A 15,407-nucleotide genomic window follows, 5' to 3' on the forward strand; every position below is an offset into this window, starting at 1 on the left:
ATATATATAATATATATATATATATATATATATAATATATATATATATATATATATATATATATATATATATATATATATATATATATATATATATATATATATATATATATATATATATATATATATATATATATATATATATATATATATATATATATATATATATATATATATATATATATATATATATATATATATATATATATATATATATACACATATATATACATATATATATATATATATATATATATATATATATATATATATATATATATATATATATATATATATATATATAACTTCAATTGTTTTTCAGTTCTAAATTAGTTTCTAATTGAGAAGCATTACATTACCAAACGGTATTGAGGTATCTAAATATCTAATTTTGTCAGATAATTGAGTTCTCCCATCATACACAAATTAGCATTAATTTGGAAGCATCAATTATCCATTATAGGCCAAAATTTTTAAATATTCAAATATTATCATTATGATCCGAATGATTAGCTGATAAAATTAATTCTATTAAAATAATTGAAACAAACACTGGTCGAGAAGTTTTTGTTTAATCTAAAACATTAGATCTAATACCTATAATAAAACTACTTTTGCAAAAAAAATCACCTATTTGCAGGATGCAGTGAATTAATAACACTTATTTTAGCGGATGGATGGATTTTTTTTTAACTCTTGATTGCGTTTAAACGTTTGCCATATAACACCTTTATAAACGTATCAATGTAAGTTTTGTGATTCATTTTAACTGTTCTGTTACATTAGTTATTGGTTCCACATATACAACCAAATCAGTTTCTAATGAATTAAATATAACCAATTTCACTTAGAAATTAATAACTTTGCACTTATACATAAATAATTAATGATTTGGGTTTCTGTACATCAACCAAAAATAATTAACAACTTTCTCAATTTAACTGCAAATACTCGTCCCACAAGAGATATGTGCTGTTTGTGTATTAGTTCTCACATGATATTACCTACCTTTCCATTCGGGCTTACAAATACATTTTCCGGTTACTGCATCACATCCAACGTTGTTACTGTCTTGACATTGACAAACTTGTTCGCAATTAACACCAAAGTACCCTGGCGGGCATTTATTTTCGCAAAATTCGCCAGTAAAGCCCGCTCCACATGTACAAGTTCCTACAGAGCACAAACATGCAGAAAAAAATCATAACATCCATGCAATTAATGGATAATACCAACAACACTTAAAATGAAAAATGCAAAATATGTTATCTTTTAGTAATTTTACTAATAAACGAAATCGTCCAAGCTTACCGTTAACAGGGTTGCAAGAAGCACCATTCTTACAGACGCATTTCTGATTGCATAGCGTGCCATAAGAGTTGTTGCTGCAGGGTCTATCGCAAAGCTGACCTTCCCAACCGGGAGGACATTGACACTGCCCTGTTTCAGACGAGCATGCAGCTCCATTTTTGCAATGACAATTTTGAGCACAATCTTCACCAAAGCTTCCTTCCGGACATGTCTGACCGCAATCATTTCCCGTGAATCCGGGAGCACAGATGCAGCTGCCATTTAAAGGAGAGCATTGGGCATTATTTTTACACTTGCACAAACCGTGACACCCTTTTCCGTATGTTAATATTGGACAAGGTCTCGAGCAGTCTTTGCTGTTCCAGCCCGGCTTACAATCACACTCGCCCGTCCAAGGATGACACCTACGGTAAAGTTCGAATGAGCCGAGTTAATATCAAATTCACGAAACTTACATTTCTGTGTTCGACGGATTGCACTGACACGATTTTTGACATTTCAGTCCCCACAGACCCTCAGGACATGCTCTCTTGTTACACAATTGCCCGGTCCATCCTTTCGCACAGATACACGCCCCGTCTTTATTGGAACATTTCGCGCCATTATAACAATTGCAATTTTTTGTGCAATTTAGGCCATATTTGCCATCAGGACAAACGTCCAAACACTAAAATAAAATGATATAAAAACTCCGGAAACAGTACACCAGTTAGTCTTATTCTACAATTCAGACTGAATGTTATAATAATGATTTAAAGAAGGCTAGTAGCCAGTTAGAAGAAAGTTTTAAAGATTTTTGGAGGCATGTTGACATAATACAATACAACAACAATACAACATTTTTGCAGATTGATTTTGTGACAGTGGATGTGACATTGTTAACTTAATTGGCAACAAGTTTTTTTCGACCTATCTAGGCATGATATGCAAACTATACCTCAGTTTCATGTTGATAAAAATTGACAAAAACTGACACAACATCCATATAAGTTGGAAAGGATTAGTAAATTAAAATGTAATTATTCTTATGGTCTATTATAGTATAGTATGCAACAAGTGCGGTAAACGGCATTTGACTCACGAGTTTATTTGACACGAGGGGAGCGAGTGTTTAATAAACGAGTGAGTTATAAATTTAACGAACGTGTTACATACTATACTTTTTCTATGACCGTTAGTTTTTGGTTATATTTTCGCAAAACAACATGAATACATTCACTGACATGACTGTCAGAATTGACAAATGTCAAAATTCAAAGCGTGGGAAATGTCTCCGAAAACATCCGATTGCTCCCAAATCCGTGCGGTAAAATTGCGGAATCGTTCGAAGTTGCTCGCATTCATGGGAAACGAAACTGACGTGGTAAAGTGACACTTCCCGCACTCTAGATCGGTGGGTAATGGAAAAAATTCATTGATCTAAAGTAGGTACCTTCGGATACGAAATTCAAAAAAGTAAATTAAAATTCTCTTTTGTAAGGGTTTTTGCAACGTGGGCGTTAGTGAACGTGTTATAAATGGTAGAACCTACTAGGAATACGGTCATAAAACGGTCATTCGCAAAAAAGGCCATGTGCTTAGGTACATATTACTTTGTTATAATAAGATTATGACAAATTGGTTCAGCGGCGTATTTATACGAACCGACAAAATAAAACGCATCAAATATATGCGAGAAAACAAATATCAATTTGATAGGTTAGATGGGTTAACTTCATGTTCATGATTGGTTTTGATGTCTCCAGAAACAAGCTTATTCATTGGTCAACCGCAACACGATACAGTAAGACATAACAAGCACCCACCTAATTAATAATTTTCAGAAACTTAAATTACTCGTTCATAAAAATGAGATGCTTTCAAGTAGGGAGACAGGAAATACTTACATTATGTACAGCGTTTAAGGCTAAAAGCGGTTTCCCCGCATTTTTTTCTTGAATAAAATAATCCACAAGTTTAAATAAGGTCTTGGTCTTTTTCACCAAATTGTTGGAGCATTTTGAAACGATTTAATTAGCAGTTAAATTTTAAAATTTTGACCGCGCCGCGACTTTTGACGCGGATTTCAAAACTAATAAATTCCTGTCAATTTATGACATCCAGTAATGCAACTAGTTAAAGATGTCATGCATAATTGCTCTGACTGGACTTTACAATATAAATCTGTATTTGCAAACAAATGGATTGCAACTCTATAATTAAAAAGTGTTTCAATAGTGTGGTCCACTGGAGTCCGGCCTCTGTAGTCAAGGGCTTGAGTGTTTTATTTGATGCACGAATGACATTTAGGAATCATATTACTAATTTTGTAACAAAGGGATTTGTTATTAGAAATACTAATGATCTATCTCCCACTGGTTTTGTAACTCTATAACATTCCCTTATGTACTCTGGCAACGAATATATAATATAATATAAAATTGATATACTGAAGGAGGTCTCACCGAAGAAACGTAGTTTCTTTAATGTTCCGCAATATTACAAAATGTTGATTTTAATACGGTTAGAACAACCCGGTATTTTTCTTTGTTTTCCATAACAAGTCCTTGCGTCAGAATGATCAGATTATTTAACGCACGTGATATCGATCCATTTGTTGACACCATATAGCTATGAGATAATATAGTGGCTCTACCACGGTAAAAAGTAATTTTTCTGAAAAAATTGACTAATTTGCATAAGAAAGCAAAATCAGTCTCTGAAATTCGAATTTAATTGGCAACGCCGAGCTAGGAATTGCTATTGCCAGAGAATACTAACAGTCTGTGATATTGTTTACATTTTTGGTGATTATGATTCTCTCGGTTCTTATTTCGTGTTTTTGTGAAAAACTTGTTGTTTGTGGTCAAAACTGTAAGGAAAAGAATGTGCTAATATAATAATCACTTATCCAGGTAGTGTCATTCAATTTACATTTTACTTTTTAGTTTACCAAAAGATGAAATTGTAATTAAATAATGGATAACATTGCTTGTCAAAAATGGAGCTGCCAGGGATGCTGATAGCTTTAGAAGATTATCCATATCTGGGGGTCACATTAAGCTATAAAAGAGGTAGTAAAGTCTTGATAAAGTAGGCAGTGCAGTGTCTTTTAGGTAGATATTGTGATCAGTTGTAAATCGAGTTACTTGTTTTCTGGTCATTCTATTTGCCGATGGTACTTAAGAGCCCATATTTAAAGTGTCAAATAGTACCTTTTTTTTTCTAACCAGACTGATAAAATTTATCAAATAATTTCACATTCCTCAAAAATATTTTGTTGATAACGTTACCAACTTTTTTTCAGTCTAAAATATTGTTATTTTTTGAACATAAGAGAAATATTTGTTAATAGACGTGCGTTTTTAAGCTTTATTTCCAACAAGTCAAAATAATAATTTTTTTCCTAGGTAGAACTAGAGCAGACACCAGCAGATCTTTAATCTTCAGTGGCAGTCAAAACAACATAACAAGTCATAGAGAAACCTGGCACAGAATAACCAGCAGTCATCAGTTTTTAAAAATAACTTAAGGCACAGTAACATATTGTCATCAAGTGCTTCCAATTTAACTTTTCTTTCGAATTTACAGTTAATGAAATTTTTGTTGTAGTTATTCTATTAATAATTAACAATATTTTATTGTATTATAAATGAACATTTTTTTTTATTGGTTTCATCTTCTTGTTTGCAATTCTTAAAGGTTGCGATCCTCTCAAATCAAGTAATATAAAAGTTCCTTGAAAAATAAAAAATAAATATTATTATGCTATTAAAAAATGCAGCATATATCTTTATGTAATTTCTTATTGTTCTTATAAGCAACAATATATTTTATTCTCTTCAATAAAGGCCTTATCAAATAATTCATTTATTTATTTGTACTAACCAAAACGAGTTAATAAAACACTATATAAAATGCTATTATAATTAAAGGTAGGTTGTAGTTGTGGCATAAGCATAAATCTTGTTTAAGTAAGTTTTGGTCATTTACATTGATATGAATTAATACTAGTATCTAAAGCCCGATAGACACAATGCAATTTCTACATGTATTTTCAGCATTTAACAATTGCTGTTAAATATTTGTAACGTGGAATTTTTTGCGGTAGTCGCCATGCAATTTTTGCTAGCAAAATGTTTTTTAAATTTTGAGACAATAAACTACACTTTTTAGGGTTTGGTAATGTTAATTCTGTTACATTTAAGGCTAATTGTTTATTGACTTGTTTTATACTACTTTTGGTAGTTTTAATAATTATATGTTTGGGAGGCGGCACTTTCTGCAATTACTAGACTTGCGAAGAAAGAATGAGCATTCTGTCTATATGAGTACTCAGAAAATCCCACAATTAGAGCTGTCAGTGGTTAAAACGAAATTTCAAATCTCTCGCATGCGCATATTGAACAGACCTCAAAATTTTGTTACATAGTTGCTTCGCGAGTTCGTTTACTATTAGCAGGGCCTCTATATGTCTAGTAGCTATATGGTTGACACTATCAGTCTTTGTTGTGATTACTTGTCATTTATCCACTGTAAAAGGAGAAGAGGAAATGTTGAACAGAACCTAACCTAACATGAGAGAGTGTTAATTTAAAATCAGTGTATTCATTATTAATAAAGTTATTCTAGTTTAATACATCCGTGTGTTCGTAAATTCACATTAGGTTATGGGCCCAGAACCACGCAAGACGTTGGCTGGCGGATGGTAGATAGAGAAAATTTGAAAAAAATTTTTTTTGAACACGTGTATTAAACTTGTAACGGCAAAATGAATACGTCGTCGGTGGTATTTCCACAATTAAATGCACAGAATTATAATAACTGGAGGTTAAGAGTTAAAGCATTTCTAGAGGAGAAACAGATTGAAGATACGTTGGAGAAAGAAGTATCAAATTTTGGTGCAGAAAAAGAGAAGACAGATTTTAAAATAAGGGATGCAAAGGCAAAATCAACAGTTTTAAGATTAAATCGAGCTCTATATGGTCTCAAAGAGTCTCCAAAAGTTTGGAATGAAACTTTTAATAATTTTGCTGTTGAAAACAATTTTCAGAGATCAAGACATGATTGCTGCTTGTACTGTGGTAAAAATAACTGGATATTATTATATGTAGACGACATGTTAGTAGTGCGAAAGAATGAAAACAATGAAGAAACAGTATTTTTACTAAAGAAACATTTTCAAGCAAAAGATATGGGAGAAGTCAAGAATTTCTTAGGGATGACAATAAATAGAAAGGAAGATCAAGGTAAACTAGAAATAAAGCAAACAAAATTTATTCCTTACAGGCAATTGATCAGAGGACTGATGTACTTTTCTGTTTCATATGTAAGTAGATTTCTGGACAAGCCAACAAATGATACTTGGAATGCAGGAAAAAGAATATTGTTATTTAAATACTACCAAATTTAAAGGATTAACTTTTGTGAAAAATGAATCAAGTAATGACAAAGTAAAATTAAAAGCTTTTTCAGATTCAGATTGGGCTACAGATAAACATGATCGGAAGAGTGTAAGTGGTTGCTTAATTTTACTTGGTAACAACCCTGTATGCTGGTTTTCAAAGAAACAGGGATGTGTTAAATGATTTTAAGCTTAATATTCCCACACTGCTTTTTTGTGATAACAGAAGTTCAATATTAATGTCAAAAAGTGATGAGAATTCAAAAAGGGCTAAACACATAGATATAAAGAATCATTATTTAAAAGATTTAGTATTACACAAGGAAATATCTGTTGAATATGTACCAACTGAGGAAAATTAAGCAGACATGTTAACAAAACCTTTAAGCAAGGATTTATTTGTAAAACTTAGAGATAAGTGTAATATTGTATAACACTGCAAATGTTTATTCTTGTAATCACAATTTTCATTCATTCAAAACTTCAAATCGAGGAGGAGTGTTGTGATTACTTGTCATTTATCCACTGTAAAAGGAGAAGAGGAAACGTTGTTGACCAGAACCTAACCTAATATGAGAGAGAGTGTTAATTTAAAATCAGTGTATTCATTATTAATAAAGTTATTTTAGTATAATACATCCGTGTGTTCGTAAATTCACAATAGTCCTCAGTTTAATGTTAAACAATCAGTTCTATGTGTTTTTCACATTTTTTTCTGTTACTAACCTTTGTCTTTAGTTGTGCACTTCTGTTTGTTACGTCTACTTGTCTGATTTATCATTTTTAAATGCTTTATTTTGTTAACTCCTAAATATATAATAAATAAATAAATAAATACCCTGTCCCCGGTGAATCCCGGTTGACACTCGCAGGTTCCATGTATATGATTGCAAGAAGCACCGTTATAGCAATCGCAGGGCTTTGAGCAATTAGAACCCCAAAAACCAAACGGGCACCTATTGGCGCAAACAAGCCCGGTCCAGCCGTCCTTGCAGAAGCATTCTCCGGTCTCAGGGTCGCATGTGCCGCCGTTCTGGCAGCGACATTCAGATTTGCAGTTATCACCATGCGTGCCAATGGGACATTGCTCGTCGCATCTACAAAGAAATTACCTTGAAAGGATGTTCCAACGAAGGGTACCCATTTATTCTTACAATGGTCCCATATAGCCCGAGTGACATCTACACTCTCCGGATACATGATCGCAGTCTCCATTTTCGCATCTGCACTTTTCGAAGCAATCCTGGCCGTAGGTGCCCTCATGGCATTTGTTTTGGCAATAAACGCCCTCCCATCCTCTCGAACAATCGCAACCGCCGTTAAACGGATCGCATGTCGAGTTATTTTCGCATTTGCATTGGTTTTGGCATTCGCGTCCCCACAAACTCTGAGGGCAAGCTAAAAACAACACAATAATTTATAGCACCTTTGCACAAGGGTCCATCGGGTGACCTACATATATCACAGTTTGGTCCACCATATCCGGTTTCACATTTACATGTCTCAGGTGCTACGCAAATACCGTGCAAACAGTCTTCGGAACAAACAGGAATGCACTTATTTTCAGCTACGTTTTTCGTATAACCTTTGCAGCAGTCTTCTACCGGTCGCGTTTTGACCAAGTTCTGAGTCTTGTAGACGGTCCTGAATTTTATTTTGTACTTTGAACATCTGGGAGGGAAATTCAAACACCATACGAACTCTCTGACCTGATATGGCTGCTCCTCGGATACTCTTACAGTTACTGTAAATCTGTCGAAAAAACGTTTTGCTGGTACCAAATTAAACATTCTTGCAAAAAAAAAGAAAGAACTGGGACCATCAACAAATTTAATGGGCACGAATTTAACAATTTATGAACTACATCTTCCTGTTTTTTTTGCACTTTATTGTATTCAGTATATGTGTGAGGGTATTCTTAAAATCAGAAAAAATAATCACTGGTGATAAAATATTGGTTATTTTGACAAAAACATGCATCAACCGTAGGTCCTGAAATGTTTAGTTTCCAAAGTACAAAGTATTCAAAATTTCAAAAAAAGGCTTGTGCGATAACCCTTACGTCATAATCTGCTACATGTCTGCAATAAAGCTGATGGTCATATTCATCAAATTCTTTAGTATTATTTTTTTATATTTTCATAAAAAAAAATCCTTGACTTTTTTTTTTTGGCTTGACAGTCAAAAAAGTAAATAGGATACCTCTTGCAACGGGTTTCAGAATTTTAATCAAGTTGAAACAAAATTAGCCCTTTATCATTATAAAGGATGTTGGCAAATTTCAACAAAATCGGGTAACAATTAGTTAGTTCGCCAACTTTTAAGGAATAAACAAACATTATCAAAAATTAGTTGACATTCTTCATCTTCGGAAGTAAGTATTTTCGCACCTAGGGTTATTTCGTTTCCTTTTCTGGATCTGCAGCCGAGCATTGGCCTATATTTCTTGAAACACCCTGTATGTCAGGAATAGAATATATGATTTTAATTATTGGTCAATACTATCGAAATGAGACTAAATGTAGCAAGCAAACCATCATGGTTTAACACAAAAGTTATCTATTTTTCCTAGACTTGTCAAAATTTCAATATTTCGTAAATATTGGCATGAATGTAAAAAACTAATGTAAAAACAATGTAGAAAACAGTCATTAAATTCCAAGTCACATTTCCATTCATGAAACAACACCTGATTAAAAATTGCTTTTATTAAATCCTCGTGTCAGGCAAGCACGGCTTTGAATAATCCGGCCTTGGAGTTTACAACAAAGTCGATTCCATTATTTTAAAAAATCAATTACCCACTCACAGTAACAACAATTACTCGTGATTAATTAATAACTCTAAATAACATTATCCATAGCATTTCGTTAACCAATACCTCTGTAAAATATCACAGTACAATATACCTACCAAATTTTTTATACAGTAACGCAATCATTAAAGAAAATGCCTAAGTATTTGAAAGAAAAACTTTTTCTCAAGTTTTAGGGAAAAAAACTAAAAATTGACATTTCTTTATTTTACAACTTTTGTATTTATTTGATAATTTTATTAATATGTATATGTGTGTATATTTGATCACACACTACTTATTAGAGCTACATTATTCGTTGTAATTTACATAACATTTTCGACATTGTCATGGAAAATTTCGATGATTTTCTGCTCTGGTCTTTCCCTATTTTGCGAGATGTAAAATTTGGATCCTATTGGAGAAGTCGGAAAAAATTGGTAGTATCCTAATAAGTTAGTAAGATTTTTCATCAGCTATTTTTTTCTTACTAGCCTCTAAAAGGTGGGCATAATTTGAGCATACATATCGTTTTAACAACAGCACTGCAATATTTCGCTTTAGATTCTGCGTAAAAATTGTTTTCGTTCTGATTTCTTACTCTTTTAGAAATTAAAATTAACACTTCCGTCATATTTAAAATTCGAGGAAACTAAATTTGTTTCGAAACGTCACGTAGGTTAAACGGCGTAATATTTGCAAATTAAAAGAACATTAAACAATATTTAATTAAAAATTACGGTTCTTTTTTTGCAACAGAAAAATTAAATAAATATATTAATCCGTTATTTGTCAATCGTATGCTAAAAGTAAAAGCCACTAAATATGTTGGTTGCACTCGCGATTTAAACCTCTAATAACAAATATCGCTAAGCGGTAATTATTGCTTACAATTAAAGCAAAAACGCACAAGCATAACGTGCCGTTTATATAAAATGGTTGCATAAATTGCACCACTAAATGGGTAAAGTAAAAGTAGCGACACAAATTAAATAAAAAAAAAGATTACATATTGATATAAACCACATGCTGGTGAACACGGTATCAACACGCTACTTAAGCGCCCACGTTACGTTGAATGCCGTTATTAAGGCCGTTTCTAAGCTACCAGACCTGTTTGGAGAAGACCCTGTTTCCTGTACGGTACTAGAGCAGCGGCCTTTCAGTAAACATAACCGAATAACAACCAAAATTCATTAATATTTTCAACTTATTATTTAAAGGGGGGAATAAAGAATTACGAATGTTGATGGTTTCTTCAACATGAAAATATACAGGGTGTGTCATTATAATTTAAATTCCATCTACAGGATTTATTACAAGTTAGACATATCAATATCTGCATAGGGGTTACATTTACATTTTAATTATTCACTACGGAAGAAATATTTATAGAAGTTTCAACATAAATCTGCTGTATATTAAGTCCACGGTAAGAATATCTACTAAAAACGCATTTGTTATAGTGTTATTATTAATATTATTGCAGGATTTGCCTAGTAAATTAAATAAATGCAGTTATTTTGATATTTTGAAATTATTTAGGTAAAACAAGTACAACTCACACCACAAGCACAGTATCTTTTGTTGAATATGCATTGTGAATCTAATTTTTTGGAAAAAAAAAACAAAAAGCTTTTATTGGATTAACAATCAAGCAATTAGTCTGTAAATAGTAAGTGACTTTGCCATTTTGGACGAAATATTTTCAGTTCCGTTAAGTTGTTTAATTTTACCATCGCGTTTGATAAACCCTTTGGATGATTTATAAAAACAAAATATTCTTCAAATCTTTTCTTCAAAAGTTTCAGAATATGTGCTGTTAAAGTTGAAGTCACCGAACTAAATAGGTAAACCTACTTTATATGATGGAATTTCACAGTATTGGAGATACGTTTAAGAGAGAGGGTTTTTGTTAATACAATCTAAGTATCACATTTCATTTTGTTTGTAAAAAAAATGCCAAACTTAACGGATAACTTAAGAATAATGGTGATATTCAACAACAAACGTATTTCCTAAACCTTCTAACCAAAAAAATTAAAATAAAACCATTATCGTTATAATAGATTATGGTCAATTATCATTATCTGATTAAAAATATTAAATAGGGAACGTAGTTCTATTGTAACCATTTGGTTTATCCCTATTAACAACCCTGTGTGTCATCTGTAATGATTGCGGCTCTCCACAATCTGGACAAAAATTAATAATTTCTTACTTAGAAAATAAACGGAAGTTCAGATACTGCTCTCAGAATGAGTCACGCAATATTTACATGGACGGGAACTGAAAATAATTATTATTAACACGCTCTGGTACTTAGCGTTGTTCGTGATTTGATCTGCTTATTTTTCAGTTTAACACTATTAACGAAAAAAGGAACACAACGATACTTAGCAATTTTGCGACTTTAAACAAGTTACCCTTAAATAAACGTTATAGTTGATTTATACATTATTGGGGGAGATTATTTGTCCGTTAGTAGAAACTCTACATGAATTTAAAATGAATTATTCTTATTAGAATGACAAAAAAACGAAAAATGGGTAAAAAATCAAGTAATATGAAATATTAGTAAATTATCATTTCGTTTTTCTATTTAAAAGTTACAAGTTACAAGGGCAATTGAGCTCAGCAAAATATTAAGATATATAAAAACGCTCCAGCCGATTTTTATTGAAATTTACAGGATTTATTAATTATAATCAAATAGCTGACGCAACGAACTTTTTGTCGGTTGGTTGATGTTTTTTTTTAAAGGTTTGTATATCTATAGTTCAGTATATCTATCTGTACAAAATAAACAAGAATAATGATAAACTAGATATTGACATTGCTTCAGCCATAAATTTAGTATATTGAAATTTACTCATCAGAAAAGAAGAAAAAAGTATGTTGTTTCAACACACTATATTGACATTCAAGATCTTCCTTGCATTTTTACTGACTCTAAAAAAGAGTAAATAAAAAAAAAACAAAGTTTCAATGTACTAAATATACTAAAAACTTTCAAAGGAAAATAAAAAAAAACATCATAAAAATGCATAGCATTAGAAAAAAAAACTTTGCATCCCCCATTCAATCACTACAAATCTAAAAGACCACCTATGCCTTTAATAGTTTGGTATTGTGACACATCGGGCTGTCTTGGAATCGCGGCCGATTGACTAGCCACGAACCAGAGCTACACCACAAAGTAAGCCTAAGTACTTAAAAGCCCTTATAACTAAGGACAACCGCCAAAATTGTATGTATTGTTGGTAGAAAAAACAAATTTATTTGATAATATGCTATCTAATTGTTTGTTATATTTTCCTTCTTCATGGTTCCTGTTATAATCAATATTGATGTTAATATTTGTCTTTGGTTAAAAAAAAAGTTGTTGATTTAGTAATTTAATCAGATCGCTGAAACAACAGAAATGTGTGTAAATGTGTATCAGAGATTCAAGTCTACATAGATATCGTTAAACAAGTAATGCAGTACAAATTCCTGTATGAATCAATACAGGGTGAATGATGTAAAATGTTTTAGACATTTTATAAATCATTGTCAGTTCTGGAAGAAACGCTACAACCTATTTCTATTAATCATGGTCCATAAGTAATTCATATTTTGTTAACAGGAACAGTATTCTATTCTAAGTAGCATAGTAACAATACTGCCTCCTAAATATTAATGAATACGTGTTATTTAGTTCTCGTAGCCTATAGCAATAATACACTTCTTTGGGTCTTTGTCTTAGTCTTTAAACTTCAGCAGAATAATTAACTACCTCTCTATTCAACAATATACGGATACACGCAACTCTACCTTAATAAAGTAAATGGAGATGTATGTTTTGGTATGGTTTTATCTTCTGGGTAGTGCCTTCAATAATTAAAGGCAAATACATGTTTCTTCAAATCAAGTCATTGCAACAATGATCCACTTATTCTAACTAAATTACCCTTATTTAAATATCTAATTTTTCATTCTTTTTTGTTTAGTTTTATTTTTTATTTGCTCAATTTGATCGGTTTTGCCTCTGTAGAAGGTTTCCGAATTTTATGTATATTTTATTATTGTTATGATTGTTATATTATTTTATTGTTAATAACAATTTTTATAAGCTCCACAATAATTATAATACCATGGGTTATAATTTATTGATGACAACCAGAACTCTAAAATTAGAGCAACTTAACTTCTGAAAGAGCAAAATTCAGGTTTAATTCGAAAATTATTATTATTTGGTACAATATTTTTTTGTCTTATTAAAATGCCAATTTTTACTTGGATATCGGGGGTTTCTAAGTGGTGTGGAAATGAAACTTTTTTAAAGGTACTTACGTTTCTTGCCTGATGCATACGTTAGGTCCCTCCAGGGCCGCCAGGCTCGCCAGAAACAAACAGGATAATATAAAGAGGTTGGGAAGGAACATTTGGAGGTTTTAAATTCACAGGTAAATGCATTAGAAAATAAACGACACGAAAATCAATCTACATTGTTGTCCGCTAAACTGTTGACTATCTGCAAAAAAAAACAAAATAATTTTAATTTATGGGCAACAGTTGGTTACAAATCAAATAGCATACAGGACAGGACAATATTTTAAAAATCATACTACACTAAAGTAAATAGTTATACCTGTAACTTAAAGAAAATTTCGGAAAATTTATTTGTCTAAAAAGTCAAAAAAAAAATCGCATAGGTGGTAGTACTATCGTTTATGGGGGCATATGGCCATAACGACTAACCGTCTACAATACTGAGGACAGCCCCTAATAACTTTCAATCTGACGCCCTCTGTTATAAAAGTCGCGATGGTTTTGGTCTAAAACAATTTTGATAGAATATTGTTGAATGCTCCTTTAGTGTCGCGTATTACAGCTCGTACAATATATCCGTTTCCTGGAGACTGAATCATTCGATCGACTAAATGACCTTTCAATTTCACAGATCCCAAAAAAATTGTGTCGGCATCAAATTGTTTATTCTTAGTTGTATGAAACAATGTTATTCTTAATAAAAAGTTCTGAGTGCCTCCATACACCGTTTGTCGACAAAGATGAATTTAGTGCAAGATTAAACTAACTTAAACTATCAATGTAACATTCTTATTAAATTACGCGTACAAATATTGACAAGAATTGACAGAAATGGAAATGGCGATTGCTAGTATGCGGAATATGCGGAAGTTTAGATAAACCGTTCCTAAATTAGAGACACACTAATTTGCATGTAATAGAAAGACGAGTTTGGTGAATGAAAGTAAGGAGACAGTGGCGGTACTACAGGTAATTTATTAAAATAATAAATATAATAATAATGATTACATTTATACATATCGGCAGATATAAGATCAAATAAATAAATAAAAGTACGAATAATATATAAATAAATAAATGTTAATAAACATTATTAGCTTTAACAACTACAATTTTATTTGTACATTTGAAAATTGAACTGTAGTCGTAGAGTCCAGAGAAATAATAAGAGGCTCCGAAGTGTTGCTGCATTATTTCTCCTATTTTCATGCGTTCGATGCACTTAATTTGTCACAATTCATTCCCTTTATTCCCTCATTTTAGAAGTGCCTTATTACAAACCCTTTTACTTGATATGAAACCAGTGATTTGTCGGCGAAGTACCCTCATATTTCATTTTGAAGCGGCATTAATGGCATTGATATCTGCTTGATAGTTTCCACTCCGTTTTCATTGAAATTCTAGTAGGCCACCACCGACAAATCAACTGGAATGAAATGATCCTTGTTCATTTCAGAGATTATTTTGTTCGATATTTCTTTTTTAAGTAATATGAATGTATTATTCTTCTGATGGCAGTCTTTCTCATTTATTGCAATTTCTTTTCTTCCTGCATTTTCCCTTTGGTTTGTTCAGCTGCGTATACTCGTGCACAAGTCGGTATGTT

The 15,407-nt window shown here is 31.8% G+C and overlaps 1 protein-coding gene across 1 annotated transcript in view; it reads right to left on the bottom strand.

Annotated features, from left to right (window-relative positions):
• Window positions 1–15,407, bottom strand: part of LOC132701388 (protein draper-like) — a 35,414-nt gene that overhangs the window by 5,918 nt on the left and 14,089 nt on the right. Inside the window, 7 exon segments of the mRNA XM_060669254.1 lie at window positions 1,008–1,172; window positions 1,311–1,714; window positions 1,766–1,977; window positions 7,532–7,790; window positions 7,848–8,091; window positions 8,150–8,445; window positions 13,823–14,003. Of these exon segments, the coding sequence (XP_060525237.1) occupies window positions 1,008–1,172; window positions 1,311–1,714; window positions 1,766–1,977; window positions 7,532–7,790; window positions 7,848–8,091; window positions 8,150–8,445; window positions 13,823–13,914 (1,672 nt within the window). The 5' untranslated portion in view covers window positions 13,915–14,003.

The sequence above is a fragment of the Cylas formicarius genome, unplaced genomic scaffold, assembly GCF_029955315.1.
Source record: "Cylas formicarius isolate icCylForm1 unplaced genomic scaffold, icCylForm1.1 PGA_scaffold_4__25_contigs__length_36172078, whole genome shotgun sequence".
Lineage (NCBI taxonomy): Eukaryota > Metazoa > Arthropoda > Insecta > Coleoptera > Brentidae > Cylas > Cylas formicarius.